Below are 27,368 nucleotides of genomic sequence, written 5' to 3'. Positions count from 1 at the left end.
TATAATGACAATAAAGTGAAACTGTATTTAAATGAAGGAAAATGGAATCCTTGCAGTGGGGTAAACTTTTCATAGTACAAATAGTAAGCAGAATGCATTTGTTGGCTATTCACATTATTGCTCTGCTACATGAAGAATGGGCCCTTAACATAAGTTATAGTTCATGTACATTAAGCTCAAAAAAAACCAACCCCAAGCTTTTCAGAAATAGTTGTATTAAGTAGGCTTTAACACAATATATGAAGATATGCACAGCCAAAAAACTAAAAACTGCCCTGACCAAAGCATACTATCACATATCCATTTCTTTTAATGCTTTCTTGTGCAAACAATAAACAGAAAGCTAACCATGTAAACATAGAAAAGAGGAAAAAAGCTGGGATGCAGTAAGTATTTATCCAGTACATTCAGTAAGCTATTCAGCCAATTCACTAATTTTTGATTTGAACATCTGATAAACAGATGTAAAAATCATCAACACATCTGTAGCTTCTGGTACAATGTTGTAAATGTTTTACATACAAAGACTCCACCTGAAATAATTATAGAAACTTAACTGTGCTCAAATCCCGCTGAAATGAATGGGATTTTAAAAGTTAGCCACAACTAACGTAACCCATCAATTTCAATAGGAATTGAGACTGCCTTTCTCTGACCTGGAGCCAAACACTGCAACATTTAAAAACTCAAACTACTGAAGTATTTAACAAATATTTTTCTGACAAGCTTGCATCCTTGTGTACTATTAGATCTAGTAAACAATAAAAACAGTAAAGCTGTTACATGGCATTAGCCACACAGTATGTACATACATAATTTCTCTCTCTCTCTCTCTCTCTCTCTCTCACACACACACACACACACACACACACACACACACACACAGTAGGTGCACACATACAAAAAACTGGTCTATTCTGAACCAGGATTAAGAGATTGGGAGCAGGCTTGGAGATCACAAATTCCACTTCCCCCTCAATCCCAGTTCTCTTATTCCCAGCAGGATTGACCAGTGTTTCGTGTGTACCAGTCCCCCATGAAATACTAATTATTTTTATGATCCTGAGCAGTATTAACCACTGAACACATGCAAATCTATCACAAATTCTTCTAGTGGAATACTAGCAATCCAATTTCAAGTTTCTTGAGAAGAACATCTTCAGAGTAGATGGTACTTCTTCATGGAATAGAGAAATGCGCAAAGGTGAACCAATGTTTGGGTATCAAGAAATGCTGCTCGCCGCCTCGCAGGTGGGTGATTTACGTTCCAGAAAGGAGAAGGAAAAACTCTGATATATACAAGTATGTCGCTGGCAAAATATGCAGAGATTCAGAGAAGATGCAAGTGCATAGATTAAAGTGATTGCCAATTTTCACAATTTATATGGGGTTAAAAATAACTTCTCACTTATAGCTATTTTTGGTTTTATGTTTATAGCTATATATGTATATATACACGCACAGAAACACACACATACATAGATATATGTATATATAAAGTCTCTGGAAAAATCAGGATACATCAACAACGGAAAAGGGACAGGAAATAAATTACACTGACGTCTGCGTGAAATGACTTCCGCAAAATTTGACAAAATGCACTTTGAACATGCCGTTACAAAAGAAAAGAATGAAGAAACCACAATATTATGTAGAACCAATGCTATATCATCACCAGGAGAGCACCAAGCAAGGCACCATTGGAAAAAAAGACAATATACTTGGGTAAGTCTCTAAAGTAAAGCAAATGCTAATCTGGTCGGAAAATTGGTGTCTTTGGTAAAAATTCTATAAGAATGACCTGTGTAAAAGAGAGAAAGAAAAAAATATATACATTTAGTGAGTAATTAATGGCACTGTCCATTTTTAAACATCTCAGCAATGTTAAAGCTTTTACTGTGCTAAAGGAAAAACTATGGAAGGGATCCAAACAGTTATGTGAGGCACATGTACCCGCAGGCATTTTTCAGCACTCTCCCAACTTGCAATTCCCAGCAACTACTACTAGTACTACTACTAGTAGTAGTACAGACGTACCTTTGGTCAAATGGAATCTGTTCCGGAAGTTTGTTTGGATACCAAAACATTCGAAAATCAAATCATGGCTTCTGATTGGCTGCAGGAAGCTCCTGCAGCCAATCAGAAGCCACGGAAGCCCCATTCAGGTTCAGGCTCCAAAAGAACGTTTGCAAACCAGAACAATCACTTCCGGGTTTGCGGCGTTCAGGAGCCAAAACGTCTGAGTTCCAGGGTGTTCAACAACCAAGGTATGACTACTGTAGTAGTAGTAGTAATAATAATAGTAATAATAATAATAATAATAATACCCCACCCATCTGGCTGGGTTGCAGATGTAGCATGTAACCACTAGAGCCAAAGTGGTCCCTTTTCACACAATGCAATGTTTTTGCTCTTGTAAGAGGTTGTGACGCTGCTATCATTATTATTTATCATCATCATCAATTAATTAATTTTCTATCCCACCCTTCATCTGAGGACCACAGAGCAAATTACAATATGAAGATACAAAAATGCCCAGCATAGTAACAAACAAAAATAATAACCCCACCACCACCTAGCACAGTTTAAAAGGACATAGATTGCTTAATAAGCCAAAGGGCAAGGGAGAAGAAGGATGTTTTTGGCTGGCACCTAAATGAAGGCACCGGGTGATACTCCCTGGAGAGAGCACTGCACAAGTGGGGAGCCATTCCTAAAAAGCCCGTTTTTGTGTTGCTTCCCTCCGGGCCCCTCACAGATGAGGCACACAAAGATTGGTTTGATGTGTGAAAAAACACAAGTTCAAAGCCCTCCTTGTGCACACAGAACTAGTTGTCTTAACTATTTGCACGACGGCTTACAGATACATGCACAAGACTCATTCATGAATTTCTGAAAGAACCAGTTGCTTGGTTCATAAGGTTTTAGCCAAGTAAAATAAACACAGTTATTAATACAAAAATACCGACACAGGCAACTAGTCCTGCATAATGAGGGCAACTTTGGCCTATGCTTGCCTAACAGAGCCACAATGCCATAGGGTAAAAATCTTGTGAAGCTGAAGATAATTTTTACAAGAGTTTCAAAGGAAACATGCCAGTGAGCAAGACTTTCTGTGTGCCTAAACAATTACAGCAGCATTCAAAAAGCTAACAACCATTTAAGTGCGACCCTTTAAAAGGAAGCTTTGTTAAATGTAAAAGCAGCACTAAGTAAGACTACATCAGTTGTGTAACTCAGTTAAAATTAAGTTAAGCTTACAATTTCAACATTTTCATCCCCAACCCCAACCCCACCATTCCCTTTTCTTTTGGCATTCAAGGGTTACTGTCTTCACCAATATAGATTTCTTACTTGAAAAACCTGTTCCAAGTATATCCATGAATACAGAGAATGATCACTTCATGTATTGTTTTGTTTCAAGCAGGAGCAGGGAGGTTACATCCTATTCTGTTAATTAATTTTGGTTTACAGTCTTGGGGGAATAGTAGGAAAGTAGCTAACCACAGATGTAGATGGTCTCTCTTTTGGACTACCACATTTGGCCCCTACTTAGACATGTGATTGTTTCAGCAATTAAAATGACGCTTTAGCAGGACAAGAGATGATCTCCCCGATGAAAACAAACAGGTAAGACAGGAGGATCTGTTTATTCCATTTTCCAATTTATCTACCTTCCTAACTGTGGCAACACTGAGATGCTTGCCATGCTGTACAGCAGCAAGTCTCTCATTTTACTCAAATGCTTACTACCCTTTGCGGAATTGTGAAAGGTTAATATTCAGCTAGTTCTGTGTTTCTATTTGAGAATAACTTATTGTACTATAATGAACAACACAGAAAGTGACCCAAGTCTATAGGCTTCCTAGACTGATCCAGAAGTAGTCTTCAACTACATTATTGCCTATTTTCATAAGGGGGGGGGGGGAATGTTCCACTGAAGACAATAGCATGGACCCAAAGCTTCCCCTTCCATGAATGGCAAGTTTCTGTTTTGGAACCAACACATTGCCCTTTTCACCAAGTAAGTGTGCAGTTTAGTTGTAAAAAGTTTAAATACAGTGCTGTTGGTCTATCACAGTGGTTCCCAACTGGTGGTCTGTGTAACCAAGTGGTTCCCAACCTTATTTCTGGCCATGCCCCACCTAAGCATCTCGAAAATATTGATGCCCCCCCATGACATATAATTCTTATTATTCAAAAAGCGAACTTCTTTAGGAAGCCTAAAAGGCCATTAATTGTTAATAACTCATTCTCAAATTGCCCCCCTTAAAAATCAAACTGCCCCGCTGTCGGGCGTGTGCCCCACATTGGGAACCATGCATGTAACCCATTCAGGGGGTCTGTGGCACCATTCACATAACAAAAACTACCATAGAGGGGTCCAAATTTTCAAAAGTAGGAGGTCCATGGCTTGGCTTTTGAAAAACAGGAGGCCCACAGTACTTAAGATAATTGGGAACCACTGCTCTATCACATTCCCACCAGTAATAAATGTTGCCTAAAGGGGTACCTGAATTTAAACTAATTTTAAAAAACAATTCTACATTGGGCTGGGAAATTACAATAACAACTTTCATCAATGCCTGAACACCTTGTTGAAAAACACTAATTTTAATTAGGCACATTCTCAACATAAATTTGCTCAGGACTGTGGCCCTCGAATGTGAGTGGATTTTTGAGACCAGAAGCATTCAGTAATGAAAATACAAAACTGAATTCTTTACACAGGCCAACCTCAAAAACCTGTGTCAAATTTTCTTTCTTGCCTCCAATTACTGTGAAGTTATCATGAGTCTATGATCATAAATTAACATGTTCACTATAATAGATGATCATAAATTAACATGTTAAGTATAATAGATGTTAAAAAGAAATAGTTAGTTGAATAGAACTACTCTGGAAAAAAGGCATTTTAGGAAGTCTTTTATGTTTTAGGCTAGATATAGGCCTTAGTACTTCCCCTTTTCTTCAGTGCTAACAGAAAAGATGATTTTAAGATAATTTCTAACTATTTAAGCACTGTTTTAAATCAATCTTTTAACATACTGTCTATAATGCATGTATTGTGTTAGAGAATAGACAAGATATATAATTAAAAGGCATGGATGTGTCAGAAATAGCTAAAGCTAGATGCCACTGGGGGTTACTCTTAATTTAATTGTTAACCCCTGCTTGTGTTTTTTAAAAAATTATAATACTAGCATGTTTTGCGAGGGCTTATTTGTCTTAAAGCAGTTAAGTATCTTTTCACATGCCACTTTCCATAGACACAACTGAAAAATTTAAAGGCGCAGCAAAGTGAAATGAAATAAGAAAAACTACAAGGACTGATTGCTGGGTGGGGTGTGGGGGACAGAAACAAATGCACCCCATGAAAAGTCTTTCAAGAAATCCTCCTCATCTTCTGTATAATCTTTAGAGCTAGAGAATGAGAGCCAAAACCGACACATCACGCTCTTATTATCAGGCCTGACTTTTAAAACATTTGAATGAAGCTAGTAAAAGCTCAAGCTACTTTCAAGACTGCTGAGGTATGGGGGCAGTTAAAATCGACAAAGTCTAAAGGTTTCCTAAGCTCCAACAGCTTAGTTGAAAGGTCTCCTTCCATACACTGAGACTCGATTAGCATTATATAAAACAGTCCACAACTAACTCGCTGCGTAACCAAAGTTGCAGTTATTCTTTTTATACAGCATCTGAAAATTTCACACCCCATCAACGCACGTTCAAGCTATTTTATCTTGGCAATTAATTTATTATTTTTCCCCCGGAACACAGTGAAGCCTTGTTTTCAAGTCATTCATAACTTTATAAATCAGCCCTGCGCATGAAACCATACATCTGTGAACCGTAGAAAATCCTTGCCACTCAGGCGATTAAGCTCCTGACACCTTTGCTGATTAATAATCGTGGAAAGAATAAGATCAGAAGCAAAATAAATGATCATTTAATAGAGAAATGCACAAAACAGCCCTTTAACTTACATATTCCATCATGTTATTCGATTCACATTTCCTTTTGCTTAGCCTCCAATGCAAGCACAGCTAGACAACAGGGAGAAAAAGGGGGAAGAAAAATGAGCTGTGTTTTATCGCCGGCACAGAGACTAGTCCATTTGTCCAGCTTTCATATTTCGCGTTCAACAAAAGCATCTGTTTCCATACTGTGCAATTCAGGCCCCAGCAGTACGAAGCTGCTCCCTGCGGCACTCACCTTGTGGTATAACCTATTGTTTTCCCATTCTAATAACTTCTCAATCGATCTTCGTGTCTGGAAGACAAATGAGAAAGAATTTTACTCTTGAGCAGCTTTGGAAAAAAGTTTGTTTTGCAGCTGCCTTTGTGTGGAAAAGGTGGTTGGGGTGGAAGAGAAACGTGGTAAAGGACAGCAACTTCAGTACAGGGTGGTCTGCCGTACTGCAAATTTTCTGGTATTAATTATAGCTAGGATAAAGAGGTGTGTGTTTCAAAAAATGGTTTCAGCGACCAAATAAAAAAACAACACTAAGAAATATTTAAATGGCTGGAAAATGTATATATCTACAAAGCTGTACATTAATAAAAGGTTTTTAAAAAACCCAAAAGTGCTTTATTCACTAACACTGTTAAGTGAGTCAATTTAGATCCATTGAAGTTAATGGAACCAAGCTACTTCATAATTCAAGTAACTTGAAACAAACAGACTGCACATCAAGCATGGGATAGTTTCCACATACTGTGCGTAGACGTTATGATAACTATCATTCATACAAAATGCCGTGCTGTTGACTAATTTCACATACTGGAGCTCTAAAATGTTAATCTACGGTTTCTCATTAATGCACAAATTGTTCCAGAATATTTGGAAATCTGCACATTGATAAGTCCCTTGAATTTAAGTTATCCAGCTTTAAGAGAACTATTTAAATCCCCTTGCACTAAATCTGCTACTCTGAAGATGCAGTTGGTGTTCTGATTTAGAAATACGTCCTGCTGCTGTTTATGGTCACTTGACTGCCGTATCATCGACTGCTCAGTAGTAAAATGGGATTTACTAGTCCTTATGAATAGGGAGGATAAATCACAACACCAGGTGTTGAGATGAGACCAGAGTTGCAGGTGCAGAGGCATGGATCACTGAACCTTGTGGCAAATTCAACTTCATACAGCTGCAGCTTCCTTACAAGGCAAAGAGAAGTTGGGGAGGGGGAAAGGGGGGAGCTGAGAAGCATCTTGCACTTCAACTACTGCTAAACAAGAGGTGCTATAAAATGCACACTGGTGCAGCAAGTGAACAAGCATGTTTTTTTAAGAACTACTTAAAAGCATTCATCATCAAACCTACTGAATATACACGAAAGGCAAAAAAATACATATAGTGGTATCTTTTCATTTATAACAATCACAAGAGCATAAACCTGAACTCTAGCTACTTGAAAGAATCAACTTTGTTAGGCATGAATAATTATTAGGATTTTTTTTTTTACCTTTTCATTATATTTCGAAAATAGAAGGGATTCCCAAGAACCCTTGGACACATTTTAATAGCAAGGACAAAGTCATTACATTGTTTTTTAAAGTTCTGTTCCTTTTGGCCAATACTTTTTATTTTATTTTATTAAAGACAGTGCCTGCCCTCTAACAATGATCAGCAGACCTCACTTGTTTCTTTGTCAAGATAGCCTTTTAGAGTCTGCTCTCCTTTTAAATGAAAATAGGGCAGCAGTTATGGTCACACTTTTGTTAATTTAGTTGCCAGTCAGCTCCAAATCAAAAGAAAATAAGGCTGCAGAGTGTAATTAACATTCAGTTCAGTCGTTTTGTCCCTTGTCTAGCCCCCTAAGCTTTGTTAAAATTGCCATCTGAATGCTGAAGGCTGTAGGGAAATCGATTTGATTCTAATCGCACCATGAAAAGAACATGATCTAACTGCTTTCAGCCCTCCGTAAATCTGTACTAGGTCTTTAGCACAATGCAACTTCCAATTTAAAAAGCACTGAATGTCTCGTCAATGACTTTGTGAAGAAAAAAGAACAAGGAGCAGACATAAAAATTCCAATAGTTGTTTAAGCATTAAAGCTCATTTGCATCACAGCAAACCTGAAAAGGGCTGACCTCTCAAACCGCCTCTCAGGTCTATGAAGTTGTAGCCTTGACAAGCTCACATTGACAGAGCTCATTGACTCTGAAAGGCTACTCTATCAATGGTGAAAAATGGCAATAGGTTCTACTCCGAGCAGGCATCTGCCTGCCCACCCGCTGCTAAACCAATGGCAAAACCGATTCAAAAATGTGAAGCTACCTTGTAATCTTCCTTGCTAGAACCTTTTAAATAATAGATTAAGACTGCTGTACAATTTAAATTTCACTGCCTGCACGGAGGGGAAGGAGAAAAGACAGAAAAGAAACCAGCTTCCCAAATACTAGGGGAGTTAAAACACTTTGCACCCTAGAAAGGAAAGTGAATACAGAAACTTAATGCAACACTACGCAGAGACATCTTTTAATGAAACAAATTTTAACATTCAACTATTGTTACTCGTATTGAGGGAATGAAGGACTTAACTATGAAGTTAGAAAGGGCACCGAATTTGAAGGAAACATATTAGCCAGCTTAAAACAAATTATTAGCAGTTAGTATTAAGCAGGCAACACAGATGTAGAAAACAAATTGTGCATCACTCGTATTTCAGTTTTAACACACTCTATTGCCAAAGCCTAAGTGTAGGTAACACTGTTGTATACCTCAAGCATGTAAGTTTTTCCCCCCTACAAATACTAATTTTGTAAATTATTATTTGTAAGTCGTCGCATGTACAAACAGCTTGCAATATTTATAAAATCACTCAACAATACCCAACCCCATCAGCCATACAAAAGGTGAATGAAAGTTTAAATGAAACATTAGCAAGTACCTCTCAGCCGGGGGAAGAAAAAGTGAATTAAAGAGTGTCGCACAATTCTCGACACCAAGCTTCCTTTTCCCTACTTGACAGGTGAAGGGGGGGAAAGACTTGCACGTGCAGCTTAATTAATCACCACACTTGACATCTCAATGATTTACAGTGAGGAGCAGGTGAGGACATTCAAAACCCAAAAGGGACTCTTGATTTGAGTAACTTTCCCAGCTGACGGGGATGACAACCCTGTAGATTTTCCATCAGTGGCATACTAGAGAGCACATTATTTGCTAACAACAACGATGTAAAAGTTAAGTGGAAGAAAGTTTACTAGGAAAATTTAAAAGGTAAACATGGCGGTTGTTTCTTCTTTCAACATCATAGTTAACCATGAAATTTATTTTTTAGTTCAAAACCACTCTTATTGTGAAACTATACACAATTATTTATGTAAGCTGCATCAAACAGGGTTTAATACAGGAACTAGAGAGAGACATGATACACTTGTACACGATACACTTGTGGATGTATCCTATGCAGGTTTGCTAAAGGAGTCTTACTGAGTTTAGTGAAACTAACTCCTAAGCATGAATGCGCAGATTTGCAACCTTTTCTACCTATTTTCTATTGAGTAAAAAGCTAAATAAGCCTAATGTAACAATGAAGTAGTCTTTTCCCTCGCTAGATTAAAAAAATTACAATTTAAATTAAATCTTTTAAAATTCCAGATTGAATGTAATCTTTATACTAAATGTAACACTTTTCCTTCAGCAGTCACCTGCATCATATGAAAATCCTATGTCCCCCTGCCAGTAAATGCAAAACAACCGTTTTCAGATTTGGTACAACCCATTCTAAAGCACAAAGTGGGCATTAACTTAAGTACTTCAATTGCTAAAGAGCTCAAATACATAATACATTAGTCTTTAAGAACAATGTGTAATGAAACTTTAGAGTGCGCCAAAAACTTTTTTTTCTTGTTCCAGCTTTATTTTGTAATTTGCATATAAATGAGACCTAGCTGCTAGGATTTAAATACAGTGGTACCTTGGTTTAAGAACAGCTTGGTTTATGAGCAACTTGGATTAAGAATGATGCAAACCTGAAAGTAGGTGTTTTGGTTTGTGAATTTTCCCTTGGAATAAGAACATGTTTCGCTTCCTGTTGAGTGTGTTCCATTTGTAAATTGAGTCCCCGCTACTATGGGAAAGCATGCCTTGGTTTAAGAATGCTATGGTTTAAGAACGGACTTCCGGAATGGATTAAGTTCGTAAACCAAGGTACCACTGTACTAGGAACCGTGAAAAGCCTTCATCTCAGGTTTGTGCATGAGGAAAATCTGTGGACATCATGTCAATGTTGAGTGGCAGGGTGTCAACAGAATTTAGAGATCTTGTGTTTGGTGGCTAGTTATATATGCAACTTTTCAATGTACATTCACTTGTTAGAATTCCTACCCACCCTTCACCATAAATCCCAGGGCAAGTTACGGAAATTATAAAATATTCAAATCAATTAAATTACAGTCATGGTAGATCCTATCCAAGTGGGCAACAATATGTCTAAGCAATTTAGAAAAAATAACAAAAGCCTCTGATGGAAATTACAGTACCATTCCCTCAGTTCAACAGTTACATGAAGACAAACTAACACAAAATTGATAAAATCTTTATATTCACATTTAACAGTTGAATTTTTCACAGTGGCTAGTGTTAGTTTTCTATATACCTTCAGCCACTATAGAAGTTGAAACCACTGTGTTAAGCAAGCCCAGGAAAGTAACATTAACATTAAAAATTAACATTAAAAAAAAGTATTTGTAAAGCAGAATAAGGCACAGAGGAAAGAAGTCTTGAACTTGGAAGCTGAGGTTATATGATAACCCATGTGGCAATGAGTATGATCAAACTTACTCTTTTACTGAGGCAAATCACTGGCCACATACTACAACCTAAAGTACAGCAGCAACAAAGGCAGCCACAAAGCAGCCATCGGACATTGACTGGAAGATTCTTCTTAAGACAGCTATTCACTCTGCTGATGCTGGCTTTAAACTCCTCAGGTGCAACCTGCAAGAAAGAACCATGAAGCATTGTGATAAATCTAATGTCTGATTTACATTAACAAATCCATTTCTGTTTTAAAAGCAACATTAAACTCACAAAATTACAATCTCTGTCAACTCTCCTTATGAATTTCCATCCACGGATACTTACTTTTCCTGTTAAGGATGAAGGAAATTCTGCTTCAAATTTGTTGCTCAGTCCAAACCTGCAGACAGAAAACGAGCATATTCTTTAACTCTACATGGTATGGCATGCTTTACAGGGTAATTTTATTTGCTTTGGTAAGAAAAATAAAGTCAGGGAACTACATTGCATAACCATAAGCTCACAAGTGTTGGAGGGAATATATTTTGTCTCCTTTAACGTTATGTATTTACTGTGGCAAGTGCTGCAACAGCTACACCAAACACTATTGATGCATAAAGTTGTGAAGCAAGTCTCACTGAAATGTCAATAATCTATTTGGAAAGTGCACTACCAGCTCAAAGTAGCTTATGCTTTAAAAAGCTATGTTTGCATGACATAGGTAAAGGTAAAGGTATCCCTGCCCGTACGGGCCAGTCTTGACAGACTCTAGGGTTGTGCGCTCATCTCACTCTAGAGGCCGGGAGCCAGTGCTGTCCGCAGACACTTCTGGGTCATGTGGCCAGCGTGACAAAGCTGCTCTGGCGAGCCAGCGCAACACACACAGAAACGCCGTTTACCTTCCAGCTAGTAAGCGATCCCTATTTATCTACTTGCACCCGGGGGTGCTTTCGAACTGCTAGGTTGGCAGTTTGAAAGCACTGGGACCGAGCAGCGGGAGCTCACCCCGCCGCGGGGATTCGAACCGCCAACCATGCGATCGGCAAGTCCTAGGCGCTGAGGTTTTACCCACAGCGCATGACATAAATATAGCTAAAAAAGTGAGAGCAAAGATTCCAGAAGAAAGGACAAAACTTAGGGACCATGAACACATTCTTGTGCGTTTCCAAATTGCTATGGATCTACTACACAATCCACAGCATTATCCACAGACTTTTTATCCTGCACAGTCTTCCGGCCTCATCTTACTTTGTTGATTGGGTTTAACACTTTTCCTCATTCTTTTAAAACAAAATTTATCTACTAAAAGCAAGTGCAGCTGAAGGGATACCCGCATGCATTCTGACATTCAGAAATAACCCCGTATTGGGAGAGTAGAAGAGACAACTGCTTGCAATCCCATTATTCAGCTGACTGCATCTTTCTGTTGCTGGATTTGTCTGTACAGTGGTACCTCGGGTTAAGTACTTAATTTGTTCCGGAGGTCCATTCTTAACCTGAAACTGTTCTTAACCTGCAGCACCACTTTAGCTAATGGGGCCTCCTGCTGCTGCTGTGCCACCGGAGCACGATTTTTATTCTCATCCTGAAGCAAAGTTCTTAACCTGAAGCACTATTTCTGGGTTAGCGGAGTCTGTAACCTGAAGCATATGTAACCTGAAGCATATGTAACCTGAAGCGTATGTAACCTGAGGTACCACTGTATAGGCATCTCCCCACTTACATGGGGGTTAAATTTCTGGGTACCGCTAGTATATGTGAAATCGTGTATCATGGAGAACACTATCTAAAAAGTCTGTAAATACCTTCTAAACTTCACCAAGCGCCACCAAAAATCCACTAAACTCCACCACAATCACTCCCTCCAAACCTCCTTTCTCAAACTCCAACTCTCCACAGGCCTTAAAAGGTCAGTTCAAAGACTCACGGGATCACAGTTGCAAAGGCTCTGGAACTGTTAGTTGTTTTCCTGCTCTTTTCGGGCCTTTTTTCTGCTCTTTCTGGGCCATTTTTGCAATTTAAATCAGTTTATTTCCCATCACTGCGCACATAAATGGTTGTGCACAACCCAAACACATCTACGTGGGGAACCTCAAGAAATATGCGGTCCTCTACAAAACTGGTGGGAAAGATGAGATTATTCATGCATGGCCATTCTCTCTCTTTTTTTAAAAAGATATTTATTGAGGATTTTAAACATTCAATTCACCAAACACATATAAAACCGTCACCCAAATACAACAAACAAAGAAGAACAGAAAAAAGCAAAAAGAATAACATATGATAGAAAACATACAACAAGATCAAATATCCAACAACCATATTTTCTTAAGCTTTTGGACTTCCTCACATCTCCCATTCCTGCGTTCCCAATTATAAAATTATAAACAGCAATTTATCACCTTGTTTCAACTCCTATTTTGTGATTTTCAAATATTATATCTCCGACTTTAAATATTTTTATCAAATACTTAAATACTTAATTTAGACATAATGTTGTTCCAAAATTTATCTTTTTCTCAGATCTCACTTATTCTCATATTTCTTTCAACTAGATTACTGGTGCCGTGTTGTTTTCAGTCCTGCATCCTTCTTAACACTCATACAATTTACAATGTTTTTGTAAGTAGTCCTTAAACTTTTTCCAGTCCTCTTCCACTGCCTCTTCTCCCAGGTCTCGGATTCTGCTAGTCATTTCTGCCAATTCCATATAGTCTATCAGTTGCGTCTGCCACTCTTCCATGGTGGGCAAATCTTGGGTCTTCCAATATTTTGCAATAAGTATTCTTGCTGCTGTTGTTGCACATGCATGGCCATTCTCAGTGCCATACTATCTGAGAATGGTACTGTATTGTTAGGGAAAACTAGTTTGGCATGTATATGGCTAGCATTTGCCAGGGAACTACAGACAACTGAAATTCCCCAATATGTGCCCACTACCACCTTTTTTTTTTATGGACAGGCTTCGCTTCAAACAGGGAATCCCAAGACCACTCCAAGTTGCACTAGCTGGCAATTATTTTCTAGCTCAATTCAAGGTGCAGACCACCACCTTTAAAGCCTTGAAAAGTCTGGAACGCTACACCTGCAAGAATGCTTCCCCCCACACCTGCCAACATAGGCAGGGAAGGCCTGCTGCATAACATCAATAGCAAACTCGGGCGATTCAGTGACAAAAGGCTTAAGAGTCAAATTGGTGCCACTGCAAAGAGGGATACATCAGCAAAAATAAATAAATAAATAAAAATAAAAATCCAAAACGAAAACCACCAACAGACCAGCAGGTATGCTATAGCTTCCAGAATGTTAAGCGTCAGAAAATAAAACTGGGAAAGTGTGTGCGTGTGTACACGAATGTGAGTGAAACAGAGATAGTGAGAGAATTGGCCCACGTAAGCCCCTTACAGATTACAGTATCTTGAAGGCTTAGTAATGCAGAACTATGGCTAACACCCTGAGCACTCTTGTTAGGGGGTGAGGATGCACTGCAGCATTGTGTTGCAGGTCCTATTTGATCTACCTGTTGAGGAACTACATTAAGTGGCAACTTTTCCATGAACATTCAAAGTCTTTTCAACACTTTCCCCCAAGAAATACTACTTGTCTTCAGTTTTAGGGGAAAGTTAAAGCGTTATAGTTCTGATTAAGCAACCGAGCCACTTTTTTTTACCATTTCTATTGCTATACAGTGGTACCTCAGGTTAAGTACTTAATTCGTTCTGGAAACTGTTCTTAACCTGAAGCACCACTTTAGCTAATGGGGCCTCCTGCTGCTGCCATGCCGCCAGAGCACAATTTCTGTTCTCATCCTGAAGCAAAGTACTTAACCCGAGGTAATATTTCTGGGTTAGCGGAGTCTGTAACCTGAAGCGTATGTAACCTGAAGCACCACTGTATTTGTATTTTAGTTATTGTACTTTGCATTGTTTTTATTGTTGACTGCTATATTTGATATTTTATTGCAGCCACTTTGAAAAAATAATAAAGGACTGGCAATGTATTTACGGTAAGTATAAATAATGGTGTCTATTGCCAGACATGGTGCCACAGAGTGCAAACATGTCTACCACATAAACTGTGAAGTGACCTACTGTGGAATATGTAGTGTAATGAAGGGCAAGAAACTGGATGTCAACTTGCAGGTATATTGAGAATCTTGCAACCCTCGGTTCCAAGCCAGAATGTCATAACAGTGTGAATTTACAGCTGGGTTAGAAAGCAGTTTGCAAGTTCTATAGTATATGTGTACCTCAAAAAGGTGTACAGAGGAAAGAGAGCCACTGGAACTCTCCCATAATAATTTAGACACTTTTGAAAGTATTGAACGAGTATACAAAATGGACCAATTCTTAGGACACTTTTTTAAGAAATGGAAAAAAAGAAAAGAAAGGCAGCTACTGTATGTGTATGAATGTTTGACTGATGCAAAGTTACATCAAATAAGCTATACACTTCAATCACATTCTAGTTATTAATCAGATTTATGAACAGAAGATCTAAAGTGTAAGCCAAGGAACTTCGGCAGAATCTCTGGAAGTAATCATGTCATCCTTAACCATAAGTGACTCTGCAAGGTCAAGCGGCTGCATTTGAAATATCTTAAGCTCTTAGGGCATGTGTTATTCTCTCATCTTGACCTCTTTCTTTCTAGTAGTCAAAAAAGTCTGACCTTTTGCTCCCAAGAACACAATTAACTGTGGAGAAGAGATTACACCATAAAAAAAGAATCATAATGAACCATGATGGCCTGATAATTAGCCACTAATAACTCCCATGCAGAGAATAAGAACATAGGAACTGGGATAAGTACTCTACAAGTGTTAAAATATGTGCAAGACTTCAGGAATTGGTCCTGTGGTTGTCCTACCACATCTAATTTTCCCCCTAAAGTCACTGGAATAACTAGTGGTCCAGACGTACTGGGGACCAAAATCAATTTCACGCTGGGAGAAGCGAGGTTCAAAGTTTTGTATACTTTATCCATAGGAACCTGGGCCTCGCTCTCTCGCTGACAGGGATATCAAAAACTTCCACAACACACAGAAACCTGAAGCCAAATACATTCCGAACACTACAAAAGCCTTAAAAACAGAATGTTTACTTTTCTTTCTTGAAATTTAGAACAGAAGTCTACCCAGCTGAATGAATAAAACCAACTGATTTTTTTCTATTTTTAAAAAAGTGTGGTTTTAAAAATATGGGCCAATATGAAATTTGAATTTAAAACATACAAGTTAAAATCTATACTTCCCTTCAGTGTGAGTTTATCAAAAAGCGCATGCGCACACACACACACACACACACACACACACACAAACAAACACATATATATATATATATATATATATATATATATATATATATATGAGAGATTTCTGATCATTACAAATACAATGCAGTAGGCCATGTATCACATTTGCTGTTTTGGCAAATTATGAATATTTATTATTCATGTTATGGAAAAATACTGCTTTTGCCCAATTAATTACCACTTTTGCTTCTAGGAGGTTTGGTATGTTTGTGCCAAAAAACAACCCACTTAACTCTCTATGGTCTATTTGTTCAAATAAGTGATACAGTGGTACCTTGGGTTATAAACACTTCAGGTTACAGTCTCCACTAACCCGGAAGTAGTACCTTGGGTTAAGAACTTTGCTTCAGGATGAGAACAGAAATCGCACGGCAGCAGCGGGAGGCCCCATTGGCTAAAGTGATACCTCAGGTTAAGAACAGTTTCAGGTTGATACCACTGTATTGAATAGTGTCCTGACATGCAGAAACCCAAACAATTTGATAGTTGTATCTCTTTCACTAAGTCTTTTATGCTCCTAGGTATTCTGCATATAAGCATTACTTAGCTGCATATCAGTGTGTTTTAATTATGACAGCAACCAATGAGGCACATTTATTCAGCAAATGCCCAATTTACAAGACAGGAAATCTGATTTAAATCAATCCATCATCACAGCTAGAACTCCAACAAGAACAAGTAAAGACAGATAAGAAGCAAGTTTCCTGTTCTCATACTTCAACAAATTTCCATTTGTAGAAAGAGGCACATTTGCCTGCAGCCAAGGAGTATCTATGCTTGCAGAATGCTCACTCACATACACAAAGTACCCTTCATTTTCACTCCAAGGTCTTTTCTATTATGTCCAGCATTCCAAAGCTCTCTTGCATAGACAAGTTGCATTTATCCAGCAACTTTAAAAAATGCTACAACTGAGGGCAGTGACAGCACATAATACATGCTACCCCACTAGTGTCGCATCTGAGGCTGCCCTATTTTAAAAACATTTATTTTCTACCGCAGCAGCTTAGAGGATCAGCACAAAGTTCCCTTTGAAGGAAAATCAAGGATGCATGACTGAGAGGTCTACACTTCTATATGTGCTGCCAGTTCAACAACAAACTTGTCAAGGTGAAACCTTAATAGCTATTATCACTCAGTACACACAAGTGCTATATTACCACCATTTGAAGAATTCATAGTTATTGCCTCATGTGAATTATTCATGCCTTGAGGCAGAAAAATAAGGGGATGGGTCCAGAATAATAACAATAACAATATAATTTTATTATTTATACCCTGCCCATCTGGTTGGGTTTCCCCAGCCACACTGGGCAGCTTACAGAATATGTAAAACATAGTGAAATATCAAACATTTAAAACTTTTCGATACAGGGCTGCCTTCAGATGTCTTCTAAAAGTTACATAGTTCTTTATCTCCTTGACATCTGAAGGGAGGGCGTTCCACAGGAAGGGAGCTATAATAGGGCTGTAAACCTATACCTGCTTAACTGAGAGTAAGCCCCACTGAACTCAATGGGATTTACTTCTGAGAAGATATGCCTATATTGCCCTATAAGTTAGTTACACTTAGGTCATATAGAAATCAATGTGAAAAATTCAAGTCTCACTGATTTCACTCATTGATTTCCCTAGTACAACTAACTTTACCAGAGTTGTTCTGTAAAAAAGAATAATCACACATTCCAGGAAATGAGTCCACTCTACTACATTTTATAATAATAAGAATAAAAATAAAAATAAAAACGATTTACTACTTCTACCCCAGCCACTCTGGGCGGCTTCCAACAGAAGGTTAAAAATACATCAAAACATCAGTCATTAAAAACTTCCCTAAGGGCAAATTTCTCCTCCTTCCCACACAAACCCTCCAGAATAGGGGGATCCAACTTTTCATACAAAATGGGCCACAAGAGTACTTAGACATGGAACCTGTAAGCCACACACCACCTTGTCGTGCAGAGGGAATGGGAGGGAGGCCAAAATTTGACACAACCTAGTCCAGCCCTCACACTGCCATCCCAAAACTGGCTAAGCAAGGCACTGGGCTTTGGAAAGGAGGTAAAAGGAGCTGTCAGGGTCCTGGAGCCCTCCCCCCTCCTTCCTAAAGCTGGGAAAGCACTAACTATACTTTGGGAAGGAGGCAGGAGACCATGCCAGAGTCCTCATGCCTCCTTCCTAAAGCCCAGTATTTCACTTACCCAGCTTGGGGAAGACAGCGCAATAAATGGCAGGGATGCCCAAAAAGGTCTTGATGGGCACATGCGGCCCTCGGGCCATGCACTGGACCACCATAGAATCACTTCTAGTAGAAAGAAAATTTCAGTTTTTTTCAAAGCAGAGGTGAAAGTCATATGTCTGTGGTGATTGAAGCAACAGGTGTGACTTTTACTGTTGTACGGCAAGCTATGTTCCACCTTCACAAAAATAAGAGGTTTCTATACCCAAACTCCACACACTTTTCTCTATCTTCCATCTGAGCAAGCAAGAAATATGAGCACAATTCAAGGAAACATTCCAGCCAGGCAAAAGCCCTTGAGGAAAGCATGGAACAAGGCTGTTGAAAGCTGTTGCCTGGACAGAGGTGATGGAGCCTAGAAGAGTCCCATGGAGGTTACCCTCCTCTGTATTGCAGAAAGAGTCTTGCAAACCCTCTAAGATTAACAAAAGGAATTCTGTATTGAAAAACCATCTGTATTCGGCTCCTGAGCCAACACCAGTCCTCATAAATAGCGTTCATGTGATCACGGGAACCAAGTTGAGTCTCTTCAAAAGACATTCCTCCAGAAAGATTTCAAGCATGATAGCATTGGGAAGAAAGTCAGGTAAATGAACTTTAAGGGCTGCTTCCGACAATACAGCTGTTAGCAGCAATACTTATGCAAGCTAATCTCTTGACAAAAGGGGAAACAACTATCCCACCCCACCCAGCAAAAAAAGAAAGCACGCCACCCCAACCAGCAATAAAAATTGGGAGGGGTGGGAAGCCCTTGGCAGGCACAAAGGGGTCCTGCTGCCCAAAGACAGCATCCCAGATATAGAATCATACAACTGCAGTAGTTGGAAGGAACCCCAAGGGTCATTGACCCCATGCAATGCAGTAATTTCAACAAAAGTATCCATGACAGATCCAACCTCTACTTAAAAACCTCCAAGGAAGGATATTCTACCACCTTCCCTTCCACAGTCAAACAGCTCTGTCAGAAGGTTCCTTCTGATGTTTAGTCAGAATCTCCTTCCTTGTATCTTGAAGTCATTGGTTTGGGTCTTACCCTCTGGAGGAGAAAACAAGTTTGCACCATTTTCCATGTGACAGCCCTTGAGATATTTGAAGATGGTTATCCTATCTCCTCTCAGACTCCTCTTTTCCAGGCTTAACTTACACAACTTCCTCAACCATTGCTCATAAGCCTTGTTTTCTAGACCCATGATCACTTTGGCTGACTTCCTCTGCACATGTTCCAGCCTGTCCATATCCTTCTTAAATTGTGGTGCCCAGAAATGGACACAGTACTCCAGGGCAGGGGCTGAATAAGGCAGAAAAAGCGGTACTATTACTTCCCTTGATCTAGCCACTATACTTCTGTTGATGCTTATTCATGTTACAAACTTATCCATGTTGCAATTTTCACTGAATGTCATGTGGAAGTGGTCCTACAAACAAAAGTCTGTTTGAAAACAGTGTTGAAACATACTCAATTTTAGACAAGTTGATAGAAGATCCAAGTCTCAGTGCTGATTTAACACTGGAATTAACTATATATCCTGAAACAATGCATGATACTACGAGTTGTCAGTGTTTTAAATGGTATGACAGATGTGTTGGGTAAACTCATGTCTGAAAAGAACTGTGATCTAAAACTAAGTCATAGCATGTACTATATTATAAAATATTGATGCTTCGGAAGAAAATTATTAGTGCAGATGGGGGTGGGGGTTTCTGTCAGTGCTGATCAGTCTACAGCAAGCCCCATGGTAGCACTTGGAGGTATCAGCAGCCAGCTAATCATCAATGCTTCCAAAGATTTCAAACCATGAGGCAAAGAAAAACGGGTTACCTGATGTCATTGTGACATAAGGTAAATGACAGGCAGTTGGTCCCATCAACCTGTCAAAGTTCACCCGCAGAGAGGGGAAAGAGATAAGGAGCTGACCCACTGGCCAAGTCCTGCTCTTCCCTCCACATTAAAGTGTTGTTGTTTTATTTTATATGAAAAACATATGCTCTAAAAGAGAAAACTATCCTGTTCTAAGTGTAGAAATATTAAACAGATTCAAAGTTATGATACAATAAACATAAAAATTCAGGCTGTAAATGAATGTTATATAAATATTAAATGCATGTTTTGCAAAAGCATTCAGCCTGATTTAAAATAAAATATGCTAGTTATTCCTTTTAAATTGTATAATTACCTAACTTATTATGTTTGTCAATTAGGTCAACTGAGCAACATTCCATACCTTAATTAACCATTTTCTAATCTAATCAAATTGCTCTACTGGAATGGCTAGGAAAAACAAAGAGTATTGTCTTGTTGAAAGCTAACAGATTTTTTTGTGGCATAAACTTTTGTGGATTAGAGTCCACATCATCAATGAAGTGATCAGAGGAAATAACACAATCTTCTTAGCTTGCCTATGCTATTTTCACACCTGTGCTAGAAGAGAAAGTGTTCTGCTTACTGATCAAGCTTTCCCCTTCCACTATAGCTGTTAAATTAGCAGGTTTGGGTTATTGCTATTACTGCTGTTTTGAATAGTCACTTTGAACAGTGGGGTCAAATGACCATTAAATGGTCCTCTAAATCCACACATCTTTTTTGTAAAGCACTTTGAAGTTGTTGTTGTTGTTTTACAATCAAGCAGTGTACAAATTTCATGAAACAAATCTCTGGTAACTTGACGACTCCATTCATCTGATGTAGGAGGCTCTCGTCTATGAAACTTCTATGCCACAATCTGCTAATACTTTAGGCCAGGCATGTACAATCTGCACCTCCTGGCCGAATTTCAAAAGCTCTCTGCAAGCTACCTCTTTGGACATCTGAGAAGAGTCATCTGCCCCACACCCCACAATCCACTAAGCCAGTGGTTCCGAATCAGCTAAGTACTGCAGATACCCTGTTTTTCAAAAGCCAAGCTTTTTGTGGTAGTTTGTGTTATGTGAATGGTGCCACCATACCCTGCAACATGTCCCAGTGCAAAACCCAGGACACACGTTTTCTAGGCCATGCAAGAGCATAGAAGGTGTGGGAGAAGCAGGGAAAGGAAATGGGAAGCCCTGCCTACTAGCAGCATGCAGCTGACAGATTACCCTCAAGGGAATACGGTGTTCCTCACCCCCCTCCAAGTTTTCAGTGCTAAAAGACTTTTGTGCATGTTTGCTGTAATCAGGAAGAGACTAGCATAGTTACGTCTCTGGAATTTCCTAAAACAGTGCACTTTTATACTGGGTCTCCTAGGCATGCAGATTATTGGGCACTGTATACGGAAGCTAAAACAGAATCAGCAGTACAGCTCCAGAAGATACTCTGATGGTGTATTATCAGCTGGTGTAGATCATGCAGGAAGATATTCCCGAAGGCCAGAATCCCTCCTGAGACAAAAGCTATATTCTGTAACAACAGCAACCTCCAAAACAAGCCACCTTAGAGAAATTCATACAATACAGCATTGGCTTGTTTATTATTTTTGTTCTCAATGCACTTTGCAAACTCTCTGCTAGGGATCAGGTCATTTCTATGTTCTAAAGACAGCCAAGCAGAGTCCTGAGACTACATAAATGTTAATATTAACATTTAACATGTCTTTGTCATTTTATGGTAGGGATTTTTTTTTTAAGACAAAGGAGTATATTTATTTAGGTTGCTATTACTTATCATTAAGGTTTTGATATACGGTCTGTTATGCAGACGTTTCAAGGCAATGTACAGTAGGACCATAAAATGCAAACCAAAGATATACAGATACAATTAAAATCAAGCGATCAGCATTCTTCACTTTGCTACTATATCAGTTCAGTTATGCGGACACAAATAGACACTAAGCTATGCAAATCCTTGAAGGTAAATTTGCAGACATATATTTGATCACTGAACTGATATAGCCATAGATACTGCTAACCTAGCATTATCATACCACACTACACTTCCCTAAAGCAAATCCAAATGGCAAGCACAAGCTTAGTCTGTAAGCCAGCCTTCACTAACCTGATATTCTCTAGCTGTTTTGAACTACAATTCCCATCAGCTCCAGCTGGAATGGCCATGCTGGTTAGAGCTGCTGAGAGTTGTAGTCCAAAAATCTGGAGGTCACCAAGTTGGCAAAAGCTGCTGTAAGCAAATGTGCCTACACGGGACCTCAACTGCAAACTATGGAATAGACCTATAATGATCAAAAAGACCTTTAATTAGACAGATGACCCCTAAGTGGACTATACTTCTGACTAGAATTCTATTAAAAGAGGATTAGACAATTTCATGGAGGAGAGAGCTATCAGTGGCTATTAGCCATGACGGCTAGGCTCTGCCTCCACAGGTGGAAGCAGCAATGCTCCTGAAAAACCAGCTGCTAGAACTCACAAGAAGAGAGAATGCTCTTCTGCTCAAATCCTGCTTGGCTTCCCAGCAGCATCTGCTCAGACACTGAGAAAACAGGATACTGGACTCGATAGGCCTTTGGCTCTTACGTTCTTATTAGAAATAATTCTCAAACCACTAGACAGTCTTTTTAGGGTATCTAGACCAGTACTAGCTAGCAGGGCCAGTGGAATGCAATAAATCCAGGAGGTCTAACTTCAAGGGCCATTCTAGCCCTTAATTCATCAACCTCAATTCCTCATCTGTACAATGTGAATCATAACATTAAAAGTTGTAAGGGTGAGCACAATATCACACTTAATTAAACATGGCATAGAAGTGATAAATAATAGGATCAAGAGCAACATGATGGATAATTGATTAATTTAATTTTCATTGTAGAAAGTCTCTCTAACAGTAACTAGTTTACTATGAAATCTAAATTTAATACCAATGTGTTAAAACATGCATATTTCAAACTGAAACTAATATCCTTTTAATAGGCATTTAAAAAGAAAGAATTGTTTACGTAAGAGCAATAAACTGGGATGAGGGGGAGAATCTGACATCTGAAGTCAGATATTATAAATATAAAATAGGCCATATCCCTCTTGAACCAAAGAACTGACAAGCTTTTAAAAGAAATAGTATTCAGGTATCCACAATCATCCACTTAAGCTTGGTGATCTTGAATTTCTCAATGACTACCCAAATTCTACAGCGTGTTCAGGTTCTCAGGTTCTCCAACCAAACCAGAAGACTGTCATGAGGGAAGATAATCCAGACATCAGAAGTTTGATACCATGAATATTTTGATGATATTCAATTTGCCTGCTCCTTTCCTTCTTACCCTAGGGAAACTGTAAAGGTTCTAAACCAGTGTCTAAAATCAGTGAAGGACTGGATGTGGATTGACAAATTGAAGCTTAATCCAAACAACACAAAACACAGATCAAGGAGTGACAGTTCAGCTTGTTTTGCATGGAGGTCATGCTATCAGGTCTACAGTTAGAGAGACCTCCTTGGCCTAGCCTTGATATTGGATGTTGAGATGGCAGCTGTGACTATGAACATATGAAACAGGTGCAACTGGTGCACCAGTCTAGAGACACATGATAAAACATGCCTTAGTTATCGCATAACTGGACTACTGTTGATGCACTTTACATGGGACTGCCTTTGAAGAGCATCTGGAAACTTCTGTTGATACAAAAAACTGTAGCAAGGATTCTGACTCTAAAGCAATGGTTCCTTTTGCTCCTCCAGAGGCACTGCCTAGCAATTCATATCAGGATCAATTCAAAATGCTGGTCATTACATTAGAAACCTTGAATGGTTTAGGACCAAGATACCTAAATAACCTTCTTAATTTTGTTTGGCCCTGCCAATCTTTTGAGATCAAAGGAAAGAGGCCCTTTGGCACATCCTGCCTCCATCTATGATACACTTGTTTGACAGAGATGCATGAGTGAGCCTTCTCGGTTGCTCTGGTGTCCTTCTTGACCTTAATATATTTTTATTCCAGCAGGTATTCTACCTGACTTATTAAAGATTCCTACTTGTTTTTTATGGACTGTTTCCTTTTCACTGTTCTGTCTTCATTTTGCTTTTCAATTTGATTTTTAGTTGTTTTCCATTTAATCGTTAGGACAGAAATTCTCTGAGAGAGATATCAATACATACATTAATGTCCCCGAATACATACAGAGAGCCAAACAGAAAGCCATTAAGTTTTGCAATTCTACCCACCACCAACCATAGCTGAAAAGAAAAATATGTAGTATAAATGTATGCGGGCTGCATGATCAAAGTATTTTGATCATCATTAACCAACCAACTAGTATACACACACATTCAGGAATGACAGCATGGGAGACTTCATTTAAATAATTAATTTAAATTAATAATTCTCAAGGTGATTTAAATCAATCCATTTCAAGTAGCATTACTTGTTTGTACTACTGGCTATATCCCTCAACATCCTGGAAATACTCCATGTCAGGAACACAGGACTGCATACTCAGTGTAATCCTAAACTTGTTTCGTCAGAAGTAAACTTCACTGAGCTCAATGGGGCTCATTCACAGATAGCTATAGAATTTGCAACCCTTATAATAGGAAATGAGATCTAGTTTAGAAAACAGCAAAGTAAGTGACCCAGATCATATACTGTACTATAAATGCACTCATAGTGCTCTAGACATGCCTGTCATTTTTGTTAGTTGCTGTATTTTAAGGGGAGTTTTTCACATCATAACTACTTGGCAGAAAGCTGAAACATGTTATTATACGTGTAGGTTGAGACTATGACTAATAGAAGCATTAACAACTTACATTCATCTATAGCACAGCTGGTCATGTATAAAAACACACACTTATCCAAATCCCAAGTGTTCTACTTCCTGACATGTCATAATTATTTGGTTTAGTACTTTACATTCTGCTATTAGTCATAATGAATCTCATTAGCTTAGTTTCCCTATTGACCCAATGGCAAATTGTGTTTGTATGGAATGCTAGTAAAAAGTGGAGTATGCTCTACATACAAGCATAGCAATAATGGACCTGAGATCACATCCCTTAGCACTAGGGGATACAATTACATCTGTGAGTATGCACAGACGTTTTGGGATCTCCCAAAACAGGGAAGTCTATGTCCAAACTTGTGACAAGCACAAAATGACATTAAACTTCCCTAGACATACATAATTCTTCATAACAGACTATTCCACAACAGAGCACCTGACCTGCCAGCTGTACTTCTAGGTCCAGAGAGACAGAAGAGCAAAAAGCATGAATAGGTTGGAAAGCTTAAAGCTGCCTGACATTCACACAGCTTGATGAACAGGGCTGAAAGTATATAAACAAATGAATATAAGAATATGGACCAAATTTTAAATGATGGGTTGAATCAATCTCATTTATCTACTCTATGCATCTAAATACATGGGGGAGGGGCACAGGAAGAGCTGGAGCTCCTAGCAAATCCTAGTTGGAAGGGACCCTGAGGATCCAAACCCCTGTAATGCAGGACTATGCAGCTGTGGGGCCGAACCTGCAACCTTGGCATTATCAGCACCACACTCTAACCAACTGAGCTATTTGGGTTTTTAACAATGTGAAGAGAAAAGAGCCTGGATAATAAACACAAACCTCTGAAAGTGGGGTAGAGGAAAGAGCAAGACAACTGAAAACCCTTATTCTAAGGATATTGTTCAGAAGTACTATAACACTTTAGATTACTTTATCATGACCTTGGACAATACACCAAAACTACAGTGGTACCTCGGGTTACATTCGCTTCAGGTACATACGCTTCAGGTTACAGACTCCGCTAACCCAGAAATAGTACCTCGGGTTAAGAAATTTGCTTCAGGATGAGAACAGAAATCGTGCTACGGCAGTGCGGTGGCAGCGGGAGGCCCCATTAGCTAAAGTGGTCTTCAGGTTAAGAACAGTTTCAGGTTAAGAACAGACCTCCAGAACGAATTAAGTACTCAACCCGAGGTACCACTGTATTCTGATGAGGAGCAAAATCAGTCCTGCTTCACATCTGGATCCACTGAGTGGATTGCAGAAGCACAATTCCTTTACCTCTCAGTTCATCCTTCCTTCCTTCATGATGACCGAGCTCACAAAGCTAAAGCAAGAACAAAACAAAACAAAACAAGACACAGTGCCACTACACTGTGGTAGCACAGCAGCTAAGGAAAAGTGAAACAGACAGGCCTGAATTCGAATCTCACCTCGGCTTATCTAAGGGCCCTAAAAAAACAACCAGCTTCAGACCCCACCCCATTTGCAACACGGAGAAAAAAGGCCTATTTTACAGGGCTGCTGCAAAAGCTTGCAGAGACGACATAGCAGCATATATATATATATATATATATATGCTGCTATGTCGTCTCTGCAAGCTATATATATACACGGGAAGACACCCGAAGACACCAAAACCTGCATTCCTGTACCCGTGAAAATCTACGAAAGCATATATATATATATATATATATATATATATATATATATATATACACACACACACACACACACACACACACAAAGAATTGCTGCAACCCTAAGCGGGATGTGTACTTTCAGCAGGCTTTGAAGGCGGAAGGGTTGCAACGAAACTGGACTGCAGAAATCCCCCGCGGAAGGTCAGAGGTGCCTCGACAGGAAGGTGCCCGTTGGGCCCTGCAGAAGCAGCTCCTCGTTTCCTCTTCTCGCCGCCCTCCATCCCTCTTCGCCCACCTCGCCCCCACGTCTCCCAGCTTCCTCCCTTCCTTACACAGTGACATGGCCGGAGCCGCGCACCACCACCGGGTCCGGCGAGTGCTTGAGCAGCTGCTCCTCCAAGGCCCGCTCCTCGTCCTCTTCCTCTTCGTAGATCTCGTCGAAGTCCGCCATGGCCGGGCCAGGCCGGGCCGCGAGGAAGAGGAAGAGGAAGCAGAAGCAGAAGAGGCCGGGAATGAGAGAAGGAGAGAGAGAGAGAGAGCCAAGAGCAGCAGCAGCAGCCGCCGCCGCTTCTTGGGCCGCCGCCGCCTCCTCCTCCGAAGCTCCGAGCGAAGCGGCCACCGAAGCTTTTCCCTCTCAGGGCCGCCGGGAGGAAGCGCCCGTCATGGTCCCGGGGAGGGGGAAGAGAGAGACGGACAGGAACAACAACAATAACAACATCCGCTCTCCGGCGCCGCGGCAGCCACTGACTGGGAAGCCGAGGGCGCCAAGCC

General features: G+C 39.6%; 1 protein-coding gene and 1 long non-coding RNA gene across 2 annotated transcripts; one reads left to right on the top strand and one right to left on the bottom strand.

The window, feature by feature from the left end:
* On the bottom strand, window positions 1-27,368 carry CHIC2 (cysteine rich hydrophobic domain 2). The gene is made up of 6 exons (XM_081209180.1): window positions 26,930-27,368; window positions 11,098-11,152; window positions 10,795-10,950; window positions 6,217-6,273; window positions 5,988-6,047; window positions 1-1,801 (listed from the first exon to the last, which is right to left on the bottom strand). Exons 1-6 carry the CDS (start codon window positions 27,046-27,048, stop codon window positions 1,751-1,753), a joined length of 498 nt encoding a protein of 165 aa, XP_081065306.1. The 5' UTR covers window positions 27,049-27,368; the 3' UTR covers window positions 1-1,750.
* LOC308595225 lies at window positions 11,106-17,797 on the top strand. The gene is made up of 3 exons (XR_014011939.1): window positions 11,106-11,191; window positions 14,718-14,758; window positions 17,066-17,797. It is a non-coding gene; the product is annotated as an uncharacterized lncRNA (long non-coding RNA).

Source organism: Podarcis bocagei, assembly GCF_964188305.1.
Source record: "Podarcis bocagei genome assembly, chromosome: 9".
NCBI classification, from domain to species: Eukaryota; Metazoa; Chordata; class Lepidosauria; order Squamata; family Lacertidae; genus Podarcis; species Podarcis bocagei.
The sequence above is the reverse complement of the archived record's forward strand: the minus strand, read 5'-3'. Positions and strand labels throughout refer to the sequence as shown.